This window comes from Coniophora puteana (assembly GCF_000271625.1).
Source record: "Coniophora puteana RWD-64-598 SS2 unplaced genomic scaffold CONPUscaffold_2, whole genome shotgun sequence".
Taxonomy (NCBI): domain Eukaryota; kingdom Fungi; phylum Basidiomycota; class Agaricomycetes; order Boletales; family Coniophoraceae; genus Coniophora; species Coniophora puteana.
The window spans coordinates 3,689,698-3,716,624 of record NW_006913054.1 but is presented as its reverse complement, the minus strand read 5'-3'; the positions used below and the strand labels follow the sequence as shown (position 1 = coordinate 3,716,624).

Here is a 26,927-nt window from a genome sequence, read left to right as displayed (position 1 = left end):
CTAATTATGCTCACCCCTGTCTTCAAGGTCTCCGCTACCCCGGGCCTTGTCGTTGGTCATGACCAGTCACTTTCAAAACCACTCTAGATAAAGAGATGTACACTGACAATTAAATAGATTTACAGACTGCTGTAACGAGAGAATCTATAGACACAACTCAATACCCCCAATCGTAAGTACGCCGCGAGTAGTAGAGGAGTCGTTCAGTTGTTGCAGTTCTAAAATTGGAGCACGACTCGTCCAGTGACCTTCCCTGCTGCAAGGTCTTCAAAGACGCTGTAGTGATGTTTTATGTCAGCAAATCATCAGCTGCGTCGTTGTCAGAGCTACCTGTCAACGTCCTCGAGAGGACGAGTAGTGTACTGGGTAACCACCTTGCCCCGTGCAACGAGATCAAGAGCTTCAATGGCATCTTGTCGTGTTCTATGATAATGGTCGGCACCGCCCAGATGATGGTAAAAATGAATCAAAACGATAATGCCGTCAACATGGTGACCACTTTGGTTATCTGACCAATGGACTATCACTTACCCTAGCGCTGAGCCCACAATCTTGAGCCGCTGTTCATAGATAGACGAATCAGCATCGAAGCAATGTGAGAGAGCAAGAGCGCATATAGCGTAGATTCGGGTTCAAGCAGGCTCCCGAACAGAATGACCTAAAGTGTACGAACCTTGCCCACCAACAACGCAAATGGTGCCTTGATGGCGTCATCGGATCCCTGTCCGACGGCTACGAGCGTCCCAGATGGGCGCAGATAGACAAGTGCTTGTTCATACGGGAATGACTGTACGCCGTCAGCATTTGAAGACTGAGACGAAGTGAAGAACTGTACTCCTCCTGCGGTGACCAGGGCTGCATGAGGTCCACCATCCGTAGCCTCAATAACGTCTTGAACGAGGTCAATGCTTTCGCGGAAGTCGATAAAGTGCTCCGCTCCAAGGCTCAAGCAAAAGTCGCGCTTCGCATCTCCGGCGTCTGGATGATACAAGTCAGAACGTGACGAGGTCGGGCCCCACTCGTTGACTGACCAATTGCAATTACGCGCAAACCCATATTGACGGCGTATTGTACGGCTGCGGTTTTGAATGAGACACTGCCGCGACAATCACTGCGGGTCACTCAGACTTACCCAAATGGCCCAGTCCGCCACCCGCTCCCGGTATGGCAATCCAGTCTCCGATATGAACATTGCACTGCTTCAGTCCTTTGTATACCGTAAGACCCTGTGAAGTTTCCTTGTGAGCTAGATAACAATAAGGGGAGATACTGGGCTCACGGCACACAGAATGGGAACAGCTTCTTCGCTGCTGACCTCTGCGGGGATGGGGGTGACATAGTCGATGTACGTTACCTGGAGTATATCGTAAGTGGGTGTTCACATCTAGACATCAAGCGCGCTCACTGTGTACTCCGCAAAAGTGCCGTTAATGCCAAAGCCATGGACTTTGCGAGACGGACAGCCTGTGATGATCAGATATTGAGCACAGCGACATCAAATAGGGGGATCACAGCGCTTACAGGCTTCATCGCCCTTGCGGCACCACTCGCAGCGGAGGCATGCACGTGCCATCCACTTGATACCGACGCGATCACCAAGCCGGACGGCGCATTCAGCCTGGTACGTATCTTTACCGATCGCCACGACGCGGCCGACGCCCTCGTGCCCGCAAATGAGCGGGAGCTTAGGCTTCAGCGTCCAGTCACCGTTGCGCGCGTGAAGGTCGCTCTGGCAGACGCCTGCGCACTCCATCTTGACGAGGCATTCTCCGGGGGCGAGCGATTCGGGAGAAGGTACGGGCAAGTTGGAGTCGACAACGAGGGGTTTGCCAAACTCGCGTATCTGAGCAGCGCGCTGGGTGGTAGGAATGCTGCCGAGAGTGGAGCTCATTGTGTGCGGAATAGGCGGTTGGACTAAGAACAGCTGGAGGATGACGTTTAGATGGTCTCGCCCATCTCTTTTATACTGGAGGATCGAGCGTCTCTTGACGGATTAGTTCGGGTGCAACATTTCGCAGGAGGAAGGGAAGGCGTTCATGTACAGACTGTATCGTGACTTTCAGGGATGTTTGATGGAGATGTCAGCAGCATCTTGTTCATCTCCGATAGCGCTGTTACTCAAGCAGCTGACAGTGACACCCTAATAATGCTATCGGACGCGGCCGGCGCCAGATCAGGTCGGAATGACTGTTCCTGATAGTAAGAGATGGTAAGGGTGTTCCCTGTGATCGAGTTATTGTGATGAGCGCCGATCGATATTGCGCCGACGGAACGATGTTTCGAAGAAACGGTGGCCATGCTTAGTTCTCCATCTAAAGCCACAAAGCCAGACCTAGCCTTTGGTAGCAGTGTCCGCACTTTGGGGTAAGATGAGTGTTTGGAAATTGCAAACGTTAATACCTGTCAGCACGAAAGCGGTTTAGGTAGCTTACCGCCATTAATATTGGACGCTGGGAAAACTTACCAAGTATCTCCCGATCTACGAACGACCCGGTCCAATGAATAACGCCAAGATTTCGGGAGAACCTTCACTTCCCGCAACCTGCCTCGAGCAGCCTCGAAGCTGTGCATATATTGTCCGCAGTGGGGAGAAACGGGGCAACCGAAGATCGTCAGCGGTGACAATGATGCTCAGCCCCGTTCACTTCCGATAGGACAGGACCGAGGGCGAAGATTACCCAGACGAGGCTGGAATACGTTCCTAGAACGCCTCACTCTCAACAAGTTGAAATGGCAATACACAAAGCGTTGGGACTATACACTCTGTTCGAGGGTCCCCGCCCTGTATGGGGTAGTGGTGGGCCGCCGACGTGCATTTAACCTCTGTTAAGGCTTCCGTTTGATAAGTATTGGACGACGTAAATGCGCGTACCGCTTGCAGCGGGTTATTAGTGACTCGAGTGATCGCATCTGACTGTTGCCTTTTTATAACATCTAAACCTGTGGTTGCATACTCCGTAAAGATAGATAGCTAGAGAACGCGAATCAAGGTGAGCGTAGCAGACGGGGGAATGTCGGACGTACAGTACATCGCAGCATACCAGTGCCAAGGATGGCGGATCGAACCTCCAAGAAGAGCCAAGACCGGGAGAAACAGGAGACCATCCGACAAAAGTCGAGCGTGCTTTCGCTGCTTATGTCGTGCTCGACATGCGGGACTCGGACGACGAGATACGCTTCGATGTGCAGAGCCGTTGAGTCCCGACTTCGCAGGGTTCCACAACAGAAGGAGTCTAAGTGAAGATGTTCGTTATAGAAACAAATCAAAGCCACTTGGGAGTTTGTGTGCGAAAGGCAAAAAAGTCAAGGCACCTCGTGGCCTTCCCAGCTAGTCAAACACAGACAAACAAGAGCCCAGCGATTGCGACGAGCATTTCTCCGTTACGACGACATGTCTTGACCTTCAGCCAGCTGACAATACACCATTTTGATTGGTACAGTATACAGCAAAATCCTTATTCCATTTTCCCCGCCGAGTCCCTGGAGCACCGGCGTCCACCTTACAGACCGTTCCACTCAAAGCCCTTCTGAATCGTAAACTTCTGGCCGAGCGCCAGATCGCCACTACTTGCACCCACATGCAGGCCGTACTCGCCCTTCTCGACGACCCAGCGCGAGATGCGCTCCTCCCAGTACGACACCGCGTACTTGTCGAGCTCGATCTTCACCTGCGCGCTCTGCCCCGCGCCGAGGTCCTTCACCTTGGCGAACCCGCGCAGCTGCAGCGGCACGTGGCTCAGCTCCGACGTGCTCGGCATGGACACGTACGCCTGCACGACGTCCGAGCCCGCGAGCGTGCCCGTGTTCTTGACGGTGAGAGAGACGGCGAGGCTGAACTCGCCGTTGGATACCGAGGGCGCGGAGAGTTTGAGGCCCGAGTACTCGAAGGAGGTGTACGAGAGGCCGTGCCTGTCGTCAGACGAGACAAGATTAGAATATGCTGTGGACGCGGCGACCGACGAGGACGAGTGAACGGGCCTTACCCGAAGGGGAATGCGGGCTCGATGCCGCGTTGGTGGAAGTGCTTGTACCCCTAGAAGAAAGGCATACGATCAGAGTCCGTCCGTCTATCTTTACCTCCACCCTCGGCGGTGCGTTGCGAGCTGCGAACTTACAACGTAGATATCCTCTCCATACCAGACCTTGCCGTGTTCGGAGTGGAAGTGGCCGTGCGCCGCGATATCCTCGAGCCGCTTGGGGAACGTGAGCGAGAGCTTCCCGCTCGGGTTCTTCTCGCCGAAGAGCACGTCTGCGATAGCATCGCCGGTGGCGTTGCCCAAGTACCACGCATGCACGATCGACTTGACCTTGTCCGCCCAGGGCATGGTGATGCTCGACCCGCTCTGCGTCACGACCACGGTGTTCGGGTTCGCAGCGACGACCTTCTCGATGAGCTCGTCCGTCCGCCCGGGGAGCGCGAGCGTGTCGCGATCGTAGCCCTCCGTCTCCCAGTCGGCGTTGAGACCCACGACGGCGATGACGACGTCTGCCTGCTTCGCGAACGCCACGGCATCGGCCATGAGCACGTCGGGCGCGGTAACCTCGGAGCCGCCGAGACGGACACCGGGATTGGTGTCCATGACTTGCTGCTCCTCGTCCCCGTCAGCGGGTGCGCGGACATTGCACCACTCGACGACGATCTTGTGCTTGACACCGGCCTTGAGCGGGTACGTGCCACGCTCCTCGGCGGATCCGCTTGCAAAGAAGGAGGTGCCGCGGCGCTGGCGTGTCCAATTGTCGATGACAAGGTTGCCGTCAACGTAGAGCTATATGTTGTGCGACGCGTCAGCGATGGGTTCCACGGGTGTTCACGTCGAGAAAGACAAACACACCTTGGCACGACCAGCGACAGATAGCCCAAACTCGAAGTCGCAGTCGCGTTCACGAGGCTTGAGGTAGCCCGTGAGACGCTGCGTCCAGCGGAAGGTGATGCCGTTGGGATACGACGTGCTAATAAAGATGCGCGTCTCATCGACGTACCGCGTCTCCATCGGCTGCGCGACGGCAGTCATACTCTCGTCATTCTCGTGCGCGAACCACTCGGCCGTCCAGCCAGGCTTGCCGTCCTCGGTGAGCATCTCGTAGTCGAGCGTGGGCTTCTCCATGTACGCTGTACCGGTAGAGTCAGAACAGTAGTAAAAAAAGAAAGCCGCTGTCACATACTGGTGGCACCCTCGCTGTACAGCACCTCGACGCCTTCAGGAAGAGCAGCAGTGATACCCTGGTAGGGGCTGATAAAGTACGAGGGCTTGAGAGCAGCAGAGCCTCCACCGGAGAGAACGACCGCCTTGGCGTTTCCACCGACGATGGCGACCTTCTTGCCCTTGAGCGAGCCGCGGTTGATAGGGAGAATACCGGTCTCGTTCTTGAGCAGGACGATCGACTCGGCAGCGAGCTGGCGCATGAGCTGACGGTCCTCGTCGCGGTCGACGGTACGCTCAATACCATCACCATCCAGAATCTACGAGAGGAACCAAGCGCACGGTGAGAAGGGGTCAAAGAAGAAGGAAGGGATCTAAGGCGCACCTCGGGGCACTCCGTCGCACAACGCTTGGCAAGCTCGACAACCTTGCGGGCACGCTCCTTGACGGTGCGCGCGGTGATCTTGCGCGAACCGATGGAACGAAGCATTAGGTCGAGCGAGCGCCACTTGTTTGTGCCCGGCATCTCGAGGTCGAGACCGGCGTTGATGGCGTGGTCGATGCTGTAGACACCGAACCTAATTGATCCACGATTAAGCTGGTCGTCACGCAGACACTCGTAGAAGCGAACTCACCAGTCACTCATGACGAGACCCTCGAAGCCCCACTCGTTACGGAGAACGTCCTGGATGAGGTGCTTGTTTTCGGACGCGTGCGTGCCGTTGACACGGTTGTACCTGACGTAGGGATTTAGTAGAGGTCAAACATCAAACGAAAAAGCCAGTTTACGAAGTCATGAAGCACCAAGGCTTTGCATGCTTTTGAGCAAGCATGAATGGCATGAGATAGACCTCGCGAAGGACACGCTCGCTGAGGACACTGTCGTATGCCATGCGGTCGTTTTCTTTGTCGTTTGCGCTGTGTCGTGGACTTATCAACCTTCTGCATGTATCAAGGCCACGAAGTTACGCACACATAGTGTTTGATAACGGCACCGATGCCGCCCCTTTGGACGCCCTTGACGTAGGCAGCAGCGATCGTCCCGGACAACACAGGATCCTCTGAGAACGACTCGAACGCCTAGAAAGGATCAACTTCAGCTTGGCGTGGCGTTTGGTTCAAGAGATATGACGTACACGTCCTCCGAGCGGATTCTGTAAGAGATAAGATAAGATATGACGGGATCAGATCAGAATCGACGGAACGCACACGCTGGATGTTGCACGTCGGCGCGAGCGCGAGCGGGGCGGCACGGGTCCTGGCCTCTCCGGCGAGGAGACGGAGCGTGACCTCCTCGATGAGCTCGCGATCCCAGGTAGCACCGAGGGCGGTCGCGGATGGGAGACATTTGGCGGGCGTGGACATGAAGAAGTGGTTGCCGCGGAGGCCGTTGGGGCCATCGGACATCTTGGTGTCGGGAGTAGCCATTCATAGTTGTCGGACAGATGGGTAGGAAAGAATGGCAGGGAGTCGAATAACGTGTGTGGGGATAGAGGTGAAGATCAGAGGTGTGAGAGAGCATACGTCTACTCGAGAAGGCTGCTTGCGTACCTTGATAGCGGGTATGCCTAGGCGAGGCACGGCGTGGGTGTGCCAGAAGCCGACACCAGCAGTGAGGAGGATGGCCTCCTCGATGGTGAGCTTCTCAACGATGTCGTCGACATCAGCCTTGGCAAAGTCGGAGGGAGGCATGTCGGAATCGTAGAGTCGAAGAGATAGGGGTTATCGAGGCTGGTTGGTTTGATCAATGTGAGTCTGCAGGAGGTGAGGAGCGACTTACGGTCGTGAACTCAGCCCTTGAGATGCTGGGTGAGTGGTGGAAAGGCTGGAAAGACGGTTGCAGGTGTGCCGACGAGATACTTATAGCGGGAGTCCCTCCCCCACATCCTCATCACATGTGAATAGCCGAGGTTAAGCCGAGCGTGGACCTTCAGCCACCTCTCGCTTTTTCATACTTAAGTGAGGTTGAAGGTTGACTGTGACAGGTGGTGGGTATATTCTGGGAGAGAACAGGGGGCTTGATATGGTACGCGAGAACGTCGGCCAGTACGAGCTGGAGTAAGCATTCATGCAAGATTGCAGGAAGAGACGGACTCGCACCTTAGACGTTAGACACTCCAAGAACGTCGCGTCGTTTCGAGGGTGCTGATAAGAGGACCTCGGAAAGGCGATTGCTTGACAGTTGTGATGGATGGCACCTCCTCGGCTGGGCGTCCGCTGACCATGGCCAGAGATTACGAATCACTGCTGCTGGAGACGGGCACCGAGGAGAGACTGGCAGAACTATTGGAAAGTGAACTTGTTTTGGGCGATATTTGACGCGGGGTAACGGAGTGAGTTGTGGCTGCCAGCAAAAACGTCAGCTCCATGTCGACGTTCAGCAACCGGCACCGGTCCGACCCGGAAAATCTGCGGAGTTTCTCCACTCCCCCGCATTCACTTTCCTCAACGCTGACCACACTCCCGTCGCTCTCGACCAAGTCGTCAGTCGTCTACGAGCTTGCAGTGCGGTATCACCAAGGTCCCTCTGCGTTTATGCTGGAATCAATCGTTTAGCCTACGCTCACTCTTAACATCGTACAGATAATGCTGCATCTCGAGCATGAGACACACTGGCTCGACGCAGACGCCTATGGTGACGAAGATCATTCATCCAGCAACATTTTCCCTCGTCTACCCTCTCATATCTAACCTTTTCTTGTCGTAGCACCACCATCCAGACTTCCGCCGAGAATAACTCTCCTCCGGTGCAGCCCTACTCCAGTAACAATGTCGTATGTCGTCTCTTTTGCTCTGTTCGTGGGCAGGAGATGGTGGATTATGCGGTGAACAACAGGGGTCTCGCCGTCTGAATCGGAGCCAGCGTGCGGCTGCGATGCCATCAGCGTCGTCAAACTTTGGCGACTAAGTATCCCCAACAGTACCCACAACAAGGCGGGTTGAGGGTACCATACTCGCTGCGCGGGCAGAGCCATTACGAATACATGCTCAACTATACTCCCTTCCATCTGTACGACATGGCGTACAAGGGCAACTGCGCGTCATAGAATAGCGCGCCGACCCTGGCGAGCGGCTGCTGAACCCTCACGGCGCATCGCAGCAACATGTCCAATGCACGGAAGAGCTGGTTAATGGAATGGAGCACGAGTATGGGACATACAAAGCACTGTTTTCGTAGGGCATCCACAAGGGCATGGGCACGAACAAGAGTCAGACGAGGAGGGTGAGATGTCGAGGCAGGCCCTCAAGGTGCGATTGCTACGCTCGTTCTCTTCAATCATGGGCTTACGCTCAAAGCTCACTCACAGGTTGCCTTCTATGCTCGCCTTTTGTTCGTCGATTTCTTGGACCTTGGCATCAGGAAAAACCTCTGGCCAATAAAAGAGGGAAATCAGGGAAACATGTCTACAATTTGCGTAAATTCTCAGCGCGCGGGAAATGAGCAAAAAAAACGCGACAATGAACTAAAATCCCAAGAAGTTTTGCGAAGTTTCGGTTTGATTTTGGTTGAGTAAATTACGTGTGGGTGGAGCAACGTGGATTTTAGACAAGTAGTGCCATGTAAAGCATTGAGACGTCAGAGAAAGCAGCTAGTATAGTAGACTATATATTGGAAATTGAAGTACAAGTATATATCTTTGAATGAATTAACATAGAATGTCGTACATTCATCCAAGACATTCTCCAATGTCCCAGCGAGAAGGGACAGCACGGCCCCATTTTGTGGGCGTCTACGTGCTGCTCGGGGGCACGATGCTGCTCGAGGTTGCGGGCACGGCTTCGCTCATGGCGCGCGACTCCTGTGCAACGACCGGGCAGCCCGGGTCCCAATTCTTCGAGTTGGGCGTGGCGAGCGAGGCCCACGTATTTGGTGTTGTAGAGACGAGCGCTGGTGCGGGTGCGCCGGGAGCAGGTGTAGTAGTAGGAGGTGGGGGTGCAGTGGCCGGGAGAGGCACGTTCGGCGTGTAGTAGACAACGGCTCGCGACGGCGGGAGCGTGTCGATTGTCATGTAGATGCCGGCGGGTACGAGCAGGACAGTCGCCGTGGTGAACGCGACAGCGGCGGTCGTGGATGCGCAGAGTGCGCAGAGGCTACGCAAGCTGTGTTTGGCTTGTCAGTTGCTTGAGTAAACGAACCCCTAACCCTAAACTAAATATGTGTGTCATATTTGCTAGTCGCGGACTAGCTACGCGTAGCCATCACATACATTGGAACCGATGGGACTCGGAACCGAACTGCGCAACGGCGACTTGGACTTTTGGTTCAACCTTGCCACGACATTCTTCTCTGCACCCATCCCAACTCTTCCGCTCACTCACCTCTTTCCCTCCCCCCATGAAGTCGTTTATCTATGCCTAAGCAACAAGCAAGGATGTCAAGTCAAAGCCTACAAAGGTGATGCGTGAGTCAATACTTTGCTTACCATGCTTTAATCAGACATGCTCTTGATTGACACGGGTAGCTCCAACACCTGGGTTGGCACCGACCAGTTGTATACCCCCACGAGCACTTCCACGGACACCGGCAACACTGTCGTACGTTTATTTTCTCTTGGCGTTCACATAAAGTGGAGACAGCTTAACTCTTTTCTTCCGTTTCACAGCAAGTCTCCTATGGCTCGGGCTTGTTCTCCGGCGAGGAGTACACTGACACTGTGACCCTTGGTAGTGGTCTCACCATCACCAAACAGTCCGTCAGCGTCGCTTCCTCCGCCCAGGGCTTCACCGGTGTCGACGGGCATCCTCGGTGTCAGTCCCACCGACCTCACCAGCGGCACCGTTTCCAACACGGACACTGTCCCCACCGTCACCGACAACCTGTACTCGGCGGGCACAATCAGCACCGAGGTACTCGGTATCTACTATGCTCCTGCTGCTGGCTCGGACTCGACGGGCGAGCCGAGCTTCAGTAGCGTGGAGTCTGGACACGAGCAAGACGACGGGCAATGTCATATGTGCCCATCATGAGCACGAGCCCCGCCAGCGAGTACTGGGGTATTGACCAGAGCATTAGCTACAGCTCAACGTCGATCCTGGACTCAACTGCTGGTATCGTTGACACCGGCACTACGGCACTACACTGATCCTCATCGCTTCCGGTACGTCTCCACCTCTACTTTGCTCCTCTTCGCAGATAAACTGATGCGAACGCACTCTACAGGTGCCTTCTCGAAATACCAGTCCGCAACGGGCGGCACCTAAGACGAGACCACGGGCCTGCTGACGATCAGCTCGGACCAGTACAGCAGCCTCTCGGACCTGAACTTCAAGATCGGCGGGACGACGTACGCGCTGAACGCGAACGCGCAGATCTGGCCGCGTGTCCGCGCCCGAGAGAGAACAGCGTGGCGAGCGACACATTGCCACGTTCCGCGAGGCGCAGGCGCGCTGCTCGCGCGCGGCTTCTCCGGCGTTTGGCACGGCGCCGGGGATGCAGCAGCTGCTGCCGCCTGTGGCAAGGAGCGAGTTGCCGTTGTTTGGGGCGGGGGCGTGGAGGAGTATCGGTGCTGGTGCTGGTACAAGTGGTGGTGGTGGTGGGCGTCCATCGAGCCGGGACATGTTGCGCGCTGACCACAAAGGCGAGTCCTGTATCAATGTTTTATGACTATTCTTATAAATTCTAACCTTTGAGTCTCGACAGATCCCTTACTTCAGAATGAACCGAGGTGGTACCACCATACCATGAACAATATTTAAAATGCCTGTGCGTAAGTTTCATTATCTCATCCATCATACTCGCCACTCATTGCGAGTACTGCAGTGGCTCATTGACCAAAACTGGTCGGTAATACAAGAGGCAAAGGAGGTTCTCTCGCAAGTCTGCTGGGATCAGATGGCGGACGAGTAGCTTTCGCGTTGATACATCTTCGCATGCATTACACCCAACATTCATTCATTAATGTCCTACCTTACTTTACATTGATCTTGGTAGTATTGCTATCAATATGTGGGGAAACATGGACTATGAGAACGAAAAAAGTTATCAAAATTCCAGGAGATTTCAGCAAAGTTATCACAACGACCAAGGGGGGGCTGCAGTGTTTTGTAAAGTTTTCTGCTTGCCCAAATTATGAAAAATTTACCAAAATTTGGTGGATTTTGGACAACTATAGGAAAGATGAGACACTTTTGGGCAATTACCACGCATAGGTTTTTCCTGATGTTGTTCTCTCGTCGTCCTTTTCCCTTCCCCGTGTACGTCGCGTATCTCATCACCTATCCCACCTCCCGGCTTCGTTGGTGTAGTCATTTTCTATACGAGCTAGCTGTGCTATACCTTATCATCGATCGTTACTCTTTCTCATCCTTGTGTAGTGCAGCTGAACGGGCGTAGTTGACCTTTACCCTTTGCTCGTTTACCTCGCTAGGACTCCGATCTGCCCCTGAGTTATTTTTCTCACCCAGCCTGATCGTTTCTGCTCTGCTCGCTCGTCTCATAGGCAAGACTGTCCAGATAACATGTACAATGTCTACAAGACACGCCGAGCTACGCTCCGGCACTTTCTATCGAATTTAGCATATATATTATTGGGCTCGAGCTCACACCGCTACAAAATATCATAATTTATCCGAGGGCTTAGCTGAGGACAAAAACGCACCAAAGATAGTTGCACGTATCACCAGCAAGTGTCATTCTACCACGTTCGGGGTTTATTCGGGATAAACATCGCAGGCCAAGATCAAAAAGGAAACCCCCATATCAAAACGTCAAACAAAGGTCAACAAAAGCCTACCATAATTTTGAAGATACGAGTTATCTTTCGACTCCGGTTGTGGAGCATCTACTCGCACTTTCGTGTACCACGCTATTCGGAATGTGCTGTGTGTTGGTTACTGAAATTCACAAAATGTGTTCCGCTGTTGAGGTCGATCCGTGAGTTCCAAGGGTCTAGTATTGGCCTTGTAGAGCGATTGTATGCTTGTACCCGAGATTGAATCGAGTGTTGGAAGCCATTCGCCGGATGAAACGATGACGGCAAGTCCCAGTTCCCGCGTCTGGCCAGTGATCGCTTTCACCGCCTCTGTCCTCTTCCTCCCACTATCCGCGACCCCTGGCCCATTCAGTCCACCGTGCATTCATCCGTTGCTACCACTGCGCTTGCCGTCGAAATTTTCGACATGGACTTGTGACAGTCAAACCAGGACCAGATGCCGCCCCTTCGATGACCTGAACGGCTCTCTCGCTCGTGCTCCTGTCATCTTCAACGCCACCTCCGGCCAAAGACCGCCTACTGTATGTTCCGGAGAAGATTACTCACGGGAGACCATGTGAGTTCTTACGTTGCTTCCCCAGATTCGGTCGACTTCTTTCTGATATTATTAGTCCCAATTCCAAGAAGACGCGTACCCGCATGGCCAGCGACTACGCCGCATGTGTACTTAACAGGTAAAGCACCGCTCCTTTTTAATTCAACGCACCGTCGTCCCCTCATCATCATCACTGTCATGAAGCGTTTGGATGGTGTCCTACTCGCAATTGCTCTCGCAGCATCCCAGGTGTCTGCGTATGGCTTCCCCGACTGTACCACAGCCCCACTTGTCAATAACTCGGTGTGCGACACGTCCCTCAACGCGACACAACGCGCCGCAGCGCTCATCGACCTCTTTACTGTCGATGAGCTAATCGTCAACACCGTCAATTGGGCTCCGGGTGTCCCTCGCCTTGGCCTTCCGGCGTATGAGTGGTGGTCAGAAGGTTTGGTGAGAAAACCTCCATGGCAAATCATGGTATGGCACTGAGCCGACAGCGGTTCATGTTAGCACGGCGTCGCAAACAGCGCAGGCGTCACCTGGTCCATCACCGGTCCCTTCAGCTACGCAACCTCCTTCCCGCAGCCCATCCTCATGAGCGCCGCCTTCGACGATGCCCTCATCAAAGCAGTCGGCGGCGTGATCGGGATGGAAGGGCGCGCGTTCAACAACTACGGCCACGCCGGGCTCGACTTCTGGACACCCAACATCAACCCGTTCAAGGACCCACGTTGGGGCCGCGGCCAGGAGACGCCGGGCGAGGACCCATACCATATTGCCCAATACGTGTACAACCTCATCCAGGGCTTGCAAGGCGGGCTCGATCCCGAGCCGTACTTCCAGGTCGTCGCGACGTGCAAGCACTTCGCGGGGTATGATCTCGAGGACTGGGATTTTAACTACCGTTACGGGTATAACGCGATCATCTCGACTCAGGACCTGAGCGAGTACTATCTGCCCTCGTTCCAGAGCTGCTACCGTGACGCGTTTGCGGGCGCATCCATGTATGTTAGCATGGTTCCTAGCGTTGTCTTCGCTGATCGCTGTCATAATCATAGGTGTTCATACAACGCTATCAACGGCATCCCTACCTGTGCTGACACGTACCTCCTTCAAGATATCTTGAGAGGCTTCTGGGGCTTTGACCAGACGCGTTGGGGTAAGTTCAACTTTCACCAGCACGGGGAAATATCACGTCTCTGACCTAGTCATATAGTCACCGGCGATTGCGATTCAGTCGAGGGTATGTTGTGTGTCCTTTCCGAGCGGAATTGATCCTAACAATGTGACGGCTAGACATCTACGACTTTCACCACTACACCGCCCTTCCTCAACAAGCGGCTGCCGACGCGCTGAAGGCCGGATCCGACATCGACTGTGGCATATTCTACACTACATGGCTCCCGCTGGCGTACACCGAGTCGTTGATCACCGAGCAAGATCTCCGTGCTGCGCTGACGCGGCAATATGCATCTCTCGTCAGGTCAGTACCGAGTTTGCAGCGGCATACAGCCCTCAGCTAACGTGGTCTCGTCCTAGGTTGGGCTACTTCGACCCTGCCAGCGAGCAGCCGTACCGTCAATACAACTGGTCCAACGTCGACACGTCCTACGCCCAGGAGCTCGCATATACCGCCGCAGTTGAGGGCATCACACTTCTCAAGAACGATGGCACGCTTCCCTTCTCGAGCGCGATCAAGAACATCGCACTCATCGGGCCGTGGACGTTCGCGACGACCCAGATGCAGGGCAACTATTACGGCAACGCGCCTTATCTCATCAGCCCGTATCAGGGAGCGCAGCTCGCCGGATACAACATCTCGTACGTGCTCGAGACGAACGTCACGAGCAACACCACGGACGGCTATGCAGCTGCATTTACGGCTGCCCAGGGTGCGGACGCGATCGTCTTTGTTGGCGGTATCGACAACACCGTTGAAGCAGAAGCCATGGACCGGAACGATATCACCTGGCCTGCATTCCAGCTCTGGCTTATTGGAGAGCTTGGGAAGCTCGGGAAGCCGCTGGTCGTTGTCCAGTTTGGTGGAGGCCAAGTCGACGACACCGAGATAAATGCTAACCCAGACGTACGTGATCAGTCTTCCTATATACGCAAAACTCATCTGATTGATACGCCATCAGGTCAACGCGCTCCTCTGGGGCGGTTATCCAGGCCAGAGCGGCGGCCAGGCTCTCTTCGACATCATCAGCGGCAAAGTCGCCCCTGCCGGGCGCCTCGTGTCAACGCAGTACCCCGCCGACTACGTGAACGAGATCCCGATGACGAACATGAACCTCCGCCCGGACGCGAACGGCACGACCAGCCCCGGCCGGACATACAAGTGGTACACCGGCACGCCCGTGTACGAGTTCGGCTACGGGCTGCACTACACCAACTTCACCTACGCGTGGACCAAGGCGCCCGCAGCTACGTACAGCATCGAGGCGCTCGTCGCCGCGGGCCAAGGCTCCGCACACATCGACCTCGCCCCGTTCGACACCCTCAGCGTCGAAGTGACAAACGCGGGCGCGGTCACGTCGGACTACAGCGCGCTGCTGTTCGTGAACGGCACATACGGCCCCGCGCCGTACCCGAACAAGTCGCTCGCGGCGTACACGCGGCTGCACAATGTCACGGCGGGCGCGAGCCAGACGGCGACGTTTGAGGTCGTGCTGAATCAGATCGCGCGCGCGGATGTGCAGGGCAACTTTTGGCTGTACCCCGGCGCGTACGAGGTCGCGCTCGACACGACGCGCGCGCTGACGGCGCAGTTTACGCTTACTGGGGATGCGTACCAGCTCACGTATTTCCCTCAGCCCCCTAATGCGACGGCGACGAATTGAACGTTGAACGTAACCTTTGAGGCGCTTTAGCAAGTTTTTTTTTTTGCTGCTTGGTTTGGGATTTCATCTTTCTCTGCATTCTGGACTGTTTGTTCGCATCTTAACATCGTGTTTTTCTTTTCTGCACGGCCACGTCTCCACTCCACCGCGCTACTTAATTCCCCCTATATAGTGCGATGATGGACTGGAAATGAACTCGTGCATTTTCCGCCGTTGGACTGTGGATGGGAAAAGCGGTGCTGCAACGACCGTGGGAATCTGGCTTTGTAATATGTTCCCATGCGAGACTCAACAGCCTGGGCCTTGTGACATCTCCCATCGATTCCTTTGTTGCACCTTGCACTGCGTCCTTATCATCGTAAGGATGGTCGTCTGACTTTTGGGCAGTCACACGGCAATTTTTGATGCAATGGAAGACAAGGAACGTTTTGTGAACGTTCAGCGTCAATCTATTGTAAGTCTTCGCGAGCCACTCGGACTTATTCTGACATATACGGATGATAGTGTGGGAACGCGTAGCACCTCCAGCGTCAATGCGGCCACCAAGCATTGTGCGGGTGCTGTGAGAGCGCCGACACACGTTGACCAGAAACCACCACTGTGAGTGACATTTCCTCGCCGGCCAATGGCAGCCGCCTACACCTCTCATCGCCCAACAGTACCACCCAAATGTCATCCTCAGACACATCTTCGGATTCCGAAGGTAGCACTGGCACCCCCAAACCCTTTCATGGACACACTGATACGGTGTACGGAGTGGCTTATTCTCCTGACGGTGCCCGGATTGCGTCGGCCTCTACTGATCAGACAGTACGGATCTGGGACTCGCACACCGGCATGCAGATCGGAAAGCCTCTGAAAGGTCACAAGGAGCCGATCGTTGGAGTTGCATTCTCCCCCGATGGGCAGAGGATCGCGAGCGGCTCTTTCGATAACACAGTTCGTGTCTGGGACGTTTTAACCCAGGAGCTGGTTTTGGACCCGCTCAAAGGCCACACTAAGGTTATATGGTCCGTGCAGTATTCTCCTGATGGACACTTCATCGTCAGCGCATCAGACGATGGGTCCGCACGGCTATGGGACACACGCACCGGCGAATGTACTGTCATCCTAGAACATTCGCACAGACTTGATGTCGCATCATTTTCGCCCTGCGGCAAACGTGTCGCAACTACCTGCGGCGACAACCTCGTACGCGTGTGGGACGTGGATTCACGAAGCCTCGTCTTTCCCCCTCTCGCGGCCCACAAGGAGCAGCCGTGGGAGGTTATCTTTTCCCCAGATGGACGGCTGCTAGCGAGCAGTAGTAGAGATTGCACCATCTGTCTGTGGAACGCGCAGACTGGTAAACCTCACAAGGCGCCGTTGAAAGGGCATAAACTTGGCGTCTCAGGTCTTGCGTTTACCCCCGACGGGCTGATGCTGATTAGTTCGTCACGCGACAGAAGTGTACGCGCCTGGGATCCAATGTCAGGCGAGTGTCTGTGGGGTCCGGTGTATAGCGACGGAATGCACGTGCGCATCTCAATCTCTCCGACGGAACCTTTGGTCGTCTGTGCGGGAGGTTCTAGCATGTACATTCGAGACACCGTCTCGGGTAAACGTGTTCTTCCCGAAGTAAGTACGCTAGCCGCTTTTGCCAGGTTATTACTAACAAAAGTCTCTGCCCAGGGTACCGATTCAAAGCCCTCCAAAGGTCAACTGTACGTATAACCTATTCTTCCCTATTGTCCACTTATTTATCATCCATCACACAGAATGGCCACGCTTGAGGGACCCAGGTCTCTGGCATGGTTTCCCGACGGTATTCATTTCACAGTTGCAGGATTCGACTATGCTATCAAAACGTGGAACGCGAAAAAGGGCGGAGAACCTGTCAACGTGTTTGCCTATCACACAGGCACCGTCACTTCCATTGACATATCTTTCGATGGCTCGATGGTAGTCAGCAGCTCTGAGGACCATACAATTCGTCTATGGAATATCAACGACAAAGCGCCTGCCATGGATCCTATCAAGGTAGTTAATAAAGAAGTCACGGCCGTCAAGTTTACACGCGATGCATCCCGTTTCATTAGTGCAAACGACGACGGTACTATATGTGTGTGGGATACACGGAACGGCAGCTTGCTTCGCGTTATCGAAGGTCATGATGGTTTTGTCACGTCTCTCAGTGTATCTCCCGATGGCTCAAAGCTCGCAAGCGGTTCAAGGGACGATACGGTGCGCGTTTGGGATTTGCAGACAGGCACTCTGATAGCGGGCCCGTATCAACACGACTACTATGTGCAGTCGGTTTGCTGGTCCCCAGATGGATCATACGTTCTCAGCGGTTCCGGGGATGGGTCCGCACGAGTTTGGAGCACAGTTAGCGGAGAGCAAGTTTTCCGGGTCGAGCACGACAGCTGGGTAAACTGCGTGCAGTACGCGCCTAATGGGGAAACCTTCTTAAGCGCTTCAGACGACAAGAAAGTTCGCATTTGGAAAGCGAATACCGGTCAGCTTCTTCGGTCTCTTGAACACGAAAGCTTGGTTTCTGTAGCTGCGTTCTCGAAGGATGGCAAACGGATCGCAAGCGGGACCGACGAAGGATATATCAGAGTTTGGGATATAGTAAGTGGGAAACTACTTTTGGGAAAAGTACGTATCGCTATATTCACCCCATGCATGCTAGCGTGCTGATGTTACAAGGGGTCCTCGGGCGATAACGAAGACGAAGAATCTGTCAACGAGGTAGAAAGAGGGGTACGGCATGAAGTAAGCGTTCGAGCTCATACGATGATGTGTACCCATTAACAACCGTGCTTTGCAGCGAAGGGTGTCGGAAGAAAGCTTCATGAATGTGAGTTATGCTGCCCTTTGCTATCATTTCACATGAGCCAAAGTATCACACCAGCGTCCTGCGACTCTTCGAAGACAAGGACAGCCTTACGAGAACACACGTCCGACAGGCGCTCGACGTGAGGGCACCGCCCAACATCGCCAGACAACACAATCATACCCTCTTTCCGATCCTGACGGTCGCGGGCCGTTCAAGAGCTTCTTTGCATCGATCGGCAGTCGGCACGCCCAAGGTCAAAGCCAACGCTCGAGAGGTAACACAAACTTGTTTCCTCTACGTCGCATCATGCTTGTTTCCACGGCCCGAGCTAAAGAGGTGCGTATTCTGTGCTTATTCCGTTAACTCAGCATTTAACCGAGATTGCCCAGCGTCTTGCTGGTGCGTTAGAACGGAGAAGGAATCGGAACGGCAAGGGTACAGAATCGGAGAGCGAAGAAGATGAAGACGTTGACGCGACGTCTACTCCGGAGGGCGCCCAAGATGGATTATCACGCGTTCCACCTTCCGGCACCGTCTATCCCCCTGTGAATGCACAATCCCATGACGAAGTGAACACTTGTTTCTGCATTCCTTTCAAGGCCAGGTAGACATACAAATATCGGCGAATTTGGCGAGAAAATGTATGTCCGCAGTAGAGACGTTGTCAGGAACAAATCAAATGAGCACACATTATCTCACCATCAAATTCTATCAGCCACATGGAGGCTAGTTATTCTGACTAGTTGCCGTGCATCAACACTGCCGAGGCAAGGTCATTGGACTGTTCAAGTCATCAGGCCATCACGCGCACGCACCGCATTGCACAGGAAGTAGCGCCTCCCTTATAGCCTTTCACTCTCCCATTTTATTCCTTTAGAAACCACACCATCATGGCAGGCGTACCTGGAAGACCTGCGAGCGCCGTCGCTACTGCGCAGCATGACAAATCTTCTCCAGCCACAGCCCTCATGGAGAAAATGCGACCGATACCCATAAAAACACCATCCGCCAAAGGTATATGGAAGCCTACAGTGCAGTTGTCAATTTCACCATGTCGAGGCAGTGGGCGGCAAGCGCATCGGCTCTCCTCAAAGAGCTGGACGTATACTTCGCAGAGATCGCTCGTGAATTTCTTAACAACTTCAAGCAGGACAACCCTGCCGAGGTGGCTGGTATCCAAGACCGCAACGCAGATCTATACTTCGCACAGGCTCTCATGACGCAATTTTCCCTATACGAGCGAGGCGCGCTATCCGTTCACAGGATGTTCGATTACTTCAACCGGCACGATATCAAGTGCGAGTCGGACGAGGGTCGTGGATGGGTGAAAAGGAGGCGATCGTTGAAGAAGAGAAAACCAAACATCCCGGTTTGAAACCCAACGCGGACACGGACAGAGTGGTAGAGGCGTGGAAGGAGCGCTAGTTGAAGCGATATGGTCTCGGAAAGGTGGAACCGCCTGCATCACATGTCTCCGACAGCGATGGGGAGGCAGTCAGCAGGATTGTTGCACAGGAACGTGCGGGGGCAGGGACCAAACTGGGGACTGTGGTACCTGTGAAGGCAATGGCGCTGCGGAGGTTCCGTACTGAAGTTGTCAAACCTCTCCTAGGTTACAGGATAGGGACAGAAGAGGGTTCTCCAAGCATTGCGTCAAGAGGCGAGCCAGTCCGAGTCATCGAGAAAATGGGAGACGATGGGGAGACGAGAAGGAACTAACGGTGGGGATATTGCACATGCTCCGTACCGTAGGCGTCGCTTCGGAAGACGACTCCTTGACTCAAATTGAGCGTTACGTCGCACAGTAAGCTTTCTTCGTCAGTGGTAGTTTACTTACCTCACATGACGTTAGCAATGCGGAGTCACGAACTCAACTCTGAAATGATGAAAAGCTGGTTTGATCAGATATATCTTGACGGAGTGTAAGTACCTGTCAGTGGGTTCTTCTGCTGTGTGAGTCAGTGCAACCGGAATCAATAGTACTGGTCTAGCACGACGCACTGCACAGCAACTTGATTGACTACCTCTTTCTTCTCGTCTCTTGTCACCATACCGTTCAACCACAGGACATGTTGCACCCATCTGCACAAACACCTCCCGTAACGCGAGGCTCTCAGGTCAAAGACTCGTCAAAGCGTACCATGGATGCCATTCGTCCAGCGCTTGACGAAGTCATGGGTCGGCCGCATCAGTCTACGTCTACATCGACACCAGAGGTTAGTATCGCTGCCGACGACAAAACCAAGCAGGCCACATACCTCCGCGTGTACACTGCGGTGTACGACTACCAGACCTCCTCCCGCCGTACTCCTGGCGAACCACCTCTGTACGCGCTGGTCGACGAGTACTTTGCCGAAGTCGCGCGCGAGTATCTTCAGGACATTCTCTTTCGATCTTCCAACGACTCAGCGCTCGCTATCAGCCTTCCAAAATGTTACAAGAAATACGAGGACGGGGCAAGCCGCGCGGATCGCATGCTCAACTATATCAATCGGCTTTACGTCCGCCGTGAGATTGATGAGGGGCGCGGTTGGGTATACGTAGAAGATATTGTCGATAAAGCGGTGCTAGAGCGCGCACGGCTGGAGCAGGGGAAGTCTTTGAATAGCGCAGATGTGCAGCAGCAGCTGGAGGCTTGGAAGGAGGGCGAGCTCCACAGGCGAGGTTTCGATCAAGAGCAGTCGGATGATGAAGAGGAGATGGCAAAGAGGAAGTGCGTCGCCGAGAAAAGGGCTGAGGCTGGGAGCAAGCTGGGCGCGGTGGTTCCTATCAAGTCAATGGCTCTGAGGAGGTTCAGAATGGAGGTGGGTGAGCCATTGCTGGGCTACGCGCATGCATCGGACCAAGGTGTATCGGAGGGTAACTCTCATGGGAGGTTAGCGCAAGTCATCGAGCACATAGTGGACGAGCTTGAAGGCATAGAAATTGGTTCAGTAGAGAGCTTGTTAGGCTTGCTTCTCGGCCTAGGTGTAGCACCCGAGGATGAATCTTTGATCCGACTGAAAGAGTACATCACAAAGTAAGGTGGTGCGTACGGAAGCTCAGCCAAATATCATCGTCTTGTAACTTTGAGTCGTGCTCACCGTCCAGCTTTTGTCCAGCTTACGACCAGTAATAGCCACCCAAATCGGAGCAACCAACTGATCTGTTCACGGCTTCGCGGGTCTGCTCAAGACATTTGTATTTACTTCCGCTAGATGTCAGATGACCTTATGTATTGCTAACCGGTACACGCACCGGACATTGCAATGCTGCTACCGCAGCGTCAAAGCAAAGGGCCGTACGCATCCGCTCGCACAGGCTGGAGAGGCACTGTATAATCTGCTCGGCGCGTATTTGAGGGTTCTGGCAGCGTGCAGTAGGAAACAAAGACAATCCTGCGTTCGCAGCCCACTTAATCGAGCGTGCTAGACTAAGGGAACGTTCGGGCGGACTCAAATGCAGGCCAATCCAAAGAATATCGTGGTGTATTTGGGACCCCATCAAGCACGTGCCGTGCACAGCAACTAGCGTTTGTCGTTCCCATCCCCGTCTAATCTTCCTTCCTCCAAATTCCATCACAACACCCATCTAGTCCATTGTCAACGTACTCGAGTATCCTATGTCCGTCGTCAATGCACGAACACGTCGTCCCGAGATCTCGCTTGATGAGACGTGGGAGTCACTACTCCCAACGTTGGACGCTTACATGCGCGCTCGAGACATTTCCGATATCAAGAGTGGGATGAATTATCAAACATACATGAAGGGATACACGGCGATCGTGAACTTCAGCAGACAAAACTCTTCCGATAACCCACCCAAGCTATACGAGCGATTCGACGCGTACTTCGCTGACGTCGCTCGTTCTATCCTAGCATCCTTGCTTCCCGTCGACCCGGCCGCCAGCAAAGACGACTCCATAGAAGAACTTATCTTGGGATCCCGCATCGTCGCGCGCTTTGAAGCGTACAAAGATGGAGCTGCCTTCGTCGACCGAATGTCTGCGTACCTCAATCGCCACTACGTCCGGCGTGAGGTTGACGAGGGCAAAGGCTGGTCGCGGAAGGAAAACATCGTCGACAAGAAAATGTTTGAGGACGCTGCTCAGGAATGGCGCGCCCACCCAGCGGAGATGCAAAAGTTGATGAAAAAGTGGAGGGAAAAGGAGCTCAAGCGTTGGGGATTCAGCCAAGAAGATCAAGGGAGGGGGGGCGGTACGGCGGCGGAAAAGGAGACTATGGCGGTACAGCGCGCTGAGGCCGGCAGTAAGCTGTTCGTCGTCGTATCGACCCGGGCGGTGGCGCTTAGGAGGTTCCGGACCGAGGTAATCGAGCCGCTCTTAGGATACGAGACGGAAGCTGGCCGGAATGTGTCGAGGGGAGGAGCTAAAGAGGCTTTTGCGAGGATCATAGACTGCGTCACGGAGGAACCTGGAGAAAGGGAGAAAGAGTTGGGGGACGGGCTATTGCGTATGCTTCGTGACGTAGGAGTCGCACCTGAGGACAAGTTGCTCTCCCGACTGGAGCAGCACGTCCAGCAATGGGTTCCCGGACTCCAATAGCTGATGCGTTATGTCCAGCCGCAGTGCAATTGTAATACAAAGGCGATGTTCAAACCTTGGGTACTCACCGGCACCTGGGGGCCTGAGATCTTGAGACCTCGTCATTGAGCACACTTCACTATCGCAACATTGAGCAGACGCGCGACAAATCTAAGTCTGAGTCCTTCGTTCCTGTCGCTTGTCTGCTCTTGCTCCTGTGTATCATGGTCAGTTGCGTTCGGGGAGGGCCGGAGGGAAGAATGCAGGAGGGACTGATAAATGCGTCGGTCTAGAGGATGAGTGCGCGTGAACTTCAAAGTGCTGGAAACGTTCGGTGCTACCCGCCCCGAGCGCCGGATCCACCGCCGAATACTGCCGAGCTTGCGCAATTGGCTACTTCTGCACAGCTGCTGATTGATTTCCAGTGCCTTATCAAGGGTAGACCCTACAAGACACGCCGAGCTACGCTCCGGCACTTTCTATCGAAATTAGCAATATCAACGAGCTCGAGCTCACACCGCTACAGCATATCAAAAGTTTCCCAAGGGCTTACCTGAGGAAAAAAAAACGCACCATAGATAATTGCACGTATCACCAGCAAAGTGTCGTTCAACCATGTTCGGGATTTATTCGGGGTAAGCAGGGCAGGCCAAGATCAAAAAGGTAACCCTCATATCAAAAAGACAAACAAAGGTCAACAAAAGCCTACCATAATTTTGAAGATACGAGTTATTATATCGCGCCGTTGGCTTATACTGCTCGAGAAGTTCGCCACCTACTTTCTAATTCCGTTTGGCTCGAGACTGACTCATCTCCCGTCAGAGCATGCGAAGCTAAACAAACCTGCACTCCTCGTATTATGCCATGTGAGATTGGATCCGGCCGTGGAGTCAGCGTCTTCGTGTAATATTAACGAGGGGTGCCATTGGTAGCACCTCTCGATCTCGTGTTCTGAGAGCAATCCGCAGAGACCGAGATTCATACAGCCTGTACGTCGATACCCTTCCAATTTGTCTCTTTTTAATGATTGACATTGTCATAAACATCCGTCGTAGTCAAAGTCGGTCCCTACCACTTTAACGACTCGCGCTCAGCCGCCACCACGTTGATGTGAAAGAGATGCAGTCCACACACGCTCGAATCCACGCCCTGACAAGCTGCATCTCCTCGCTTGTTCCCCTATAGCCTGTCTGCCTGATGTCTGCCTAAAGCATGAGCTAGGCATGTATCAGCGCTTTTCTCTGCCATCACTTTCCATTCCCCAGCAATGCATGTCCGCCAATAATGCTCACCTGCCAACAACACTCATCTGTCAGCAACAGTCATCCGCCAGGAATCCCCATCCGCCAGGAATCCTCATCCGCCAGAAATGCTCATCTGTCATCACCGCCTGTCTGCCAAGATTGCTTGTCTGCCAGCAACCCTTGTCCGCTGACACTCCCACAAATCCTGGTGCAGCTCACTGTTATCAAGGCCCATACCAGCTGACTTGATGCCCCCACTTGCCATCTGCCTACATACATGCCCATCCGCGGCAGTCCACTGCTGGCACACTCCCTCTCTGTGCCAGGTGACTTGACGCCCCCGCCCCTTGCCTTTCTGTGGGACTACTCATCCGCCCCAATAGTGCATTTACTCCCCCCAGCTCCTTCGATGCCCTCGCTCAATTCATTTCCTGCCGCATCACCAGCTGACCGACACCCTCGCCTCAACTCCTTGTTGTCACCAACATCCGCCCCGTTACCGCCCTTGGCCCCATCATGCGGCTCGGTGCCCATCCCACCCAAGCAGGGCTCAGACCCCAGCTGACTCCATGCCCCCGCCCTCGCGGACACGGCGGATGCATTGACAGCATCAGCTTTCCCGATGCCCTCCCTCACTCAACCAATCTACTGTCCACCAGCTGACCCGAGGGACGTACTCACTCTCAGTGACCGGACGTCCGCCCGCACGATGACCAACCTTGGATCACCATCCGCCTTCTCTATTACTTTTGATAACTACATTGTAAGCTGTATGCACACATTATATTAGTCGCGGATGGCCCTTTTCAACCCCGTCAGGTCACCCGAAGCACATCGCCCCATCACCTGATGATCCGGTGGCCCGACGTACCTCCAGGTAGCAACCGTCCGGTGGACCGACACCCGCGAGCGCGAGTCTACTGCATGGGCTGCCCGGCAGGACCCATGCGAGCTTGAAATGGTGGACAGCCAGTAAATTGTCGAAAAAGGTCATGTAGATTGCGGGAAAAAATCCACAAGCGTTTGATTGTGTCCTAGTGGCCTAATAGTCTATCGTACTTCATGTTCATAATCTTGCGACATTTACACCGCCTCAGTTTTTCTATATCCGGATAATAAATTCTACGGTGCGGGAAAATCTTACTGTGTGTCACTGGCTTTGGAAGGGTCAATGGTGCAATGCTCATGGACTGCATGGGCTGACGACAGAAGTCGCTGCAGATTCAACGTCTAGGCCCGGATGGTTACCATACAGAAGAAAGCAATTTAAACTCAATTGTGGCGGGGTTAATAGTTCAATGTTGAACGTTGAACATCGCGAGCTTGGCGTCCACCCCTGCTCCGAATCCTCGAGCCTCACATGGTGGACAGTCTGGATGGGGTAAACACAATTCCCACGCCACCCGCAAGCCTACGGTCGAAAAGGTACAGTAAACTGAGAGTGGTTGGCGGATGAGCATTGCAGGCGGATGAGCATGTCTGGCGGATGAACATTATTAGCAGATGAGCATTTATCTGGCAGATCTGCCATCCGCCCACTTGACCTCAGCATCCGCCTTGTACAGGTGCTTCAAATTTATGCATAACAGCGCGGATGTCCATCCGCACATTGGTTTCCAAAATATTGAATAGTCTACGTGTCAGCCATGGTTGTATAGACCATTGTATTCTTTTAGCTGGCGGATCCGCCATCCGCCCACTGGGCCTCAGCATCCGTAGCATCCGCCTTGTGCAGATGCTTCAAATTTATGCATAACAGCGCGGATGTCCATCTGCATGTTGGTTTCCTAAATATTGAACAGTCTACGTGTCAGCCATGGTTGTATAGACCATTGTATTTGTTTAGCTGGTGGATCCGCCATCCGCCCATTTGGCCTCAGCATCCGCAACATCCACAGCATCCGCCTTGTACAGGTGCTTCAAATCTATGCATAACAGCGCGGATGTCCATCCGCATGTTGGTTTCCTAAGTATTGAATAGTCTACATGTTCGCCATGCTTGTATAGACCATTGTATTTGTTTAACTGGCGGATCTGCCATCTGTCCGCTTGGCCTCAGCATCCGCAGCATCCACCTTGTGCAGGTGCTTCAAATTTATGTATAACAGCGCGGATGTCTATTCGCACATCAGTTTCCTAAATATTGAATAGTCTACGTGTCCGCCATGCTTGTACAGACCATTGTATTCGTTTAACTGGCGGATCCGCCATCTGTCCGCTTGGCCTCAGCATCCGCAGCATCCGCCTTTTGCAGGTGCTTCAAATTTATGCATAACAGTGCGGATGTCTATTCACACATCAGTTTCCTAAATATTGAATAGTCTACGTGTCCGCCATGCTTGTACAGACCATTGTATTCTTTTAGCTGGCGGATCCGCCATCCGCCCATTTGGCCTCAGCATCCGCAACATCCACAGCATCCACCTTGTACAGGTGCTTCAAATCTATGCATAACAGCGCGGATGTCCATCCGCACGTCAGTTTCCTAAATATTGAATAGTCTACGTGTCCGCCATGCTTGTACAGACCATTGTACTCTTTTAGCTGGCGGATCCGCCATCCGCCCATTTGGCCTCAGCATCCGTAGCATCCGCCTTGTGCAGGTGCTTCAAATCTATGCATAACAGCGCGGATATCCATCTGCACGTCAATTTCCTAAATATTGAATAGTCTACATGTCATCTACCTTTGTGTGAACCATTTTACTCCCTTATTTGGCGGATCTGCCATCCGCTCACCTGGTCTCAGTGTCTGTAGCATCCGCTTTGTGCAGGTGCATCAAAATCTATGCCTGACCAGAGACTTAGCCACTTTTCAGGGTTCAGAGGTGTTCAGCTGGCTGTGCTGCAGTAGCTGTTATCCCCAACATGTGTTTCCTGCACCATTAGTACACTTCCGCACATGGCTGCCGCATCCCCGTGTGTGCCTGACGCTGTTTGCCACGGTGTCAAACACCCTCTTCCCCCTCTTGTCACTGTCCCTATTGATGTTGACAAGATCTCAGTCATTTCCTTACCAAATTGTACCAATCTTTTCCCAGTAGTTTTCATATGTTATTTAGAGTAGTTCTATACTACTTTAGCAAGAAATAAGCCTGGTTATCCC

General features: G+C 53.7%; 8 protein-coding genes across 8 annotated transcripts; 5 read left to right on the top strand and 3 right to left on the bottom strand.

The window, feature by feature from the left end:
- Positions 1 to 66: 66 nt before the first annotated feature.
- Positions 67 to 1,909, bottom strand: CONPUDRAFT_99033 (mannitol-1-phosphate dehydrogenase M1PDH1). The gene is made up of 10 exons (XM_007767010.1): positions 1,522 to 1,909; positions 1,406 to 1,464; positions 1,280 to 1,354; positions 1,133 to 1,226; positions 1,032 to 1,076; positions 836 to 978; positions 674 to 787; positions 532 to 560; positions 331 to 423; positions 67 to 276 (listed from the first exon to the last, which is right to left on the bottom strand). Exons 1-10 carry the CDS (start codon positions 1,889 to 1,891, stop codon positions 219 to 221), a joined length of 1,080 nt encoding a protein of 359 aa, XP_007765200.1. The 5' UTR covers positions 1,892 to 1,909; the 3' UTR covers positions 67 to 218.
- A 1,471-nt stretch (positions 1,910 to 3,380) lies between these two features.
- On the bottom strand, positions 3,381 to 6,941 carry CONPUDRAFT_118836 (glycoside hydrolase family 3 protein). Its single transcript, XM_007767009.1, has 13 exons — positions 6,922 to 6,941; positions 6,693 to 6,872; positions 6,351 to 6,548; positions 6,278 to 6,295; positions 6,115 to 6,221; positions 5,931 to 6,059; positions 5,777 to 5,878; positions 5,527 to 5,719; positions 5,164 to 5,461; positions 4,833 to 5,110; positions 4,116 to 4,766; positions 3,984 to 4,033; positions 3,381 to 3,909 (listed from the first exon to the last, which is right to left on the bottom strand). The coding sequence occupies exons 2-13, from the start codon at positions 6,831 to 6,833 to the stop codon at positions 3,501 to 3,503; spliced, it is 2,574 nt and encodes an 857-aa protein (XP_007765199.1). The 5' UTR covers positions 6,834 to 6,872; positions 6,922 to 6,941; the 3' UTR covers positions 3,381 to 3,500.
- Positions 6,942 to 8,626: 1,685 nt separating this feature from the next.
- CONPUDRAFT_162925 (uncharacterized protein) lies at positions 8,627 to 9,479 on the bottom strand (the record flags this gene model as incomplete). Its single annotated transcript, XM_007767008.1, has 2 exons — positions 8,627 to 9,252; positions 9,350 to 9,479. 2 exons carry the CDS (start codon positions 9,477 to 9,479, stop codon positions 8,873 to 8,875), a joined length of 510 nt encoding a protein of 169 aa, XP_007765198.1. The 3' UTR covers positions 8,627 to 8,872.
- Positions 9,480 to 9,581: 102 nt separating this feature from the next.
- On the top strand, positions 9,582 to 10,712 carry CONPUDRAFT_150632 (uncharacterized protein; the record flags this gene model as incomplete). The annotated part of the gene is made up of 6 exons (XM_007767007.1): positions 9,582 to 9,677; positions 9,746 to 9,783; positions 9,833 to 10,089; positions 10,156 to 10,240; positions 10,303 to 10,321; positions 10,383 to 10,712. The coding sequence occupies 6 exons, from the start codon at positions 9,582 to 9,584 to the stop codon at positions 10,710 to 10,712; spliced, it is 825 nt and encodes a 274-aa protein (XP_007765197.1).
- Positions 10,713 to 12,569: 1,857 nt separating this feature from the next.
- CONPUDRAFT_80240 (uncharacterized protein) lies at positions 12,570 to 15,446 on the top strand. Its single transcript, XM_007766164.1, has 7 exons — positions 12,570 to 12,842; positions 12,903 to 13,396; positions 13,451 to 13,551; positions 13,609 to 13,635; positions 13,689 to 13,875; positions 13,932 to 14,478; positions 14,534 to 15,446. The coding sequence occupies exons 1-7, from the start codon at positions 12,588 to 12,590 to the stop codon at positions 15,233 to 15,235; spliced, it is 2,313 nt and encodes a 770-aa protein (XP_007764354.1). The 5' UTR covers positions 12,570 to 12,587; the 3' UTR covers positions 15,236 to 15,446.
- Positions 15,447 to 15,899: 453 nt separating this feature from the next.
- CONPUDRAFT_118828 (WD40 repeat-like protein) lies at positions 15,900 to 18,937 on the top strand. Its single transcript, XM_007767006.1, has 7 exons — positions 15,900 to 16,852; positions 16,907 to 16,938; positions 16,993 to 17,875; positions 17,927 to 17,992; positions 18,048 to 18,077; positions 18,132 to 18,392; positions 18,446 to 18,937. Exons 1-7 carry the CDS (start codon positions 15,905 to 15,907, stop codon positions 18,662 to 18,664), a joined length of 2,439 nt encoding a protein of 812 aa, XP_007765196.1. The 5' UTR covers positions 15,900 to 15,904; the 3' UTR covers positions 18,665 to 18,937.
- A 1,443-nt stretch (positions 18,938 to 20,380) lies between these two features.
- Positions 20,381 to 20,878, top strand: CONPUDRAFT_37533 (uncharacterized protein; the record flags this gene model as incomplete). Its single annotated transcript, XM_007765783.1, has 1 exon — positions 20,381 to 20,878. A coding segment is annotated over one exon (498 nt), but the record flags the coding sequence as incomplete, so codon positions are not given.
- An 859-nt stretch (positions 20,879 to 21,737) lies between these two features.
- On the top strand, positions 21,738 to 22,485 carry CONPUDRAFT_80238 (uncharacterized protein; the record flags this gene model as incomplete). The annotated part of the gene is made up of 1 exon (XM_007766163.1): positions 21,738 to 22,485. A coding segment is annotated over exon 1 (622 nt), but the record flags the coding sequence as incomplete, so codon positions are not given.
- Positions 22,486 to 26,927: the final 4,442 nt, after the last annotated feature.

What these genes read in the sequence shown, in the direction of transcription:
- CONPUDRAFT_118836 (XM_007767009.1), bottom strand. Translation starts at nt 6,833, where the DNA reads ATGCCTCCCTCCGACTTTGCCAAGGCTGATGTCGACGACATCGTTGAG. An exon ending in GCCGTTATCAAACACTATGT is followed by an intron (nt 6,060 to 6,114) that starts GTGCGTAACTTC and finishes TCCACGACACAG; the next exon opens with CGCAAACGACAAAGAAAACG. An exon ending in GTGCGACGGAGTGCCCCGAG is followed by an intron (nt 5,462 to 5,526) that starts GTGCGCCTTAGA and finishes TTCCTCTCGTAG; the next exon opens with ATTCTGGATGGTGATGGTAT.
- CONPUDRAFT_80240 (XM_007766164.1), top strand. Translation starts at nt 12,588, where the DNA reads ATGAAGCGTTTGGATGGTGTCCTACTCGCAATTGCTCTCGCAGCATCC. An exon ending in AGTGGTGGTCAGAAGGTTTG is followed by an intron (nt 12,843 to 12,902) that starts GTGAGAAAACCT and finishes GGTTCATGTTAG; the next exon opens with CACGGCGTCGCAAACAGCGC. An exon ending in AGATAAATGCTAACCCAGAC is followed by an intron (nt 14,479 to 14,533) that starts GTACGTGATCAG and finishes ATACGCCATCAG; the next exon opens with GTCAACGCGCTCCTCTGGGG.
- CONPUDRAFT_118828 (XM_007767006.1), top strand. Translation starts at nt 15,905, where the DNA reads ATGTCATCCTCAGACACATCTTCGGATTCCGAAGGTAGCACTGGCACC. An exon ending in GTAAACGTGTTCTTCCCGAA is followed by an intron (nt 16,853 to 16,906) that starts GTAAGTACGCTA and finishes GTCTCTGCCCAG; the next exon opens with GGTACCGATTCAAAGCCCTC. An exon ending in GGAAACTACTTTTGGGAAAA is followed by an intron (nt 17,876 to 17,926) that starts GTACGTATCGCT and finishes TGATGTTACAAG; the next exon opens with GGGTCCTCGGGCGATAACGA.
- CONPUDRAFT_99033 (XM_007767010.1), bottom strand. Translation starts at nt 1,891, where the DNA reads ATGAGCTCCACTCTCGGCAGCATTCCTACCACCCAGCGCGCTGCTCAG. An exon ending in CCCTGGTCACCGCAGGAGGA is followed by an intron (nt 788 to 835) that starts GTACAGTTCTTC and finishes GACGGCGTACAG; the next exon opens with TCATTCCCGTATGAACAAGC. An exon ending in ATTGTGGGCTCAGCGCTAGG is followed by an intron (nt 424 to 531) that starts GTAAGTGATAGT and finishes CCATTATCATAG; the next exon opens with AACACGACAAGATGCCATTG.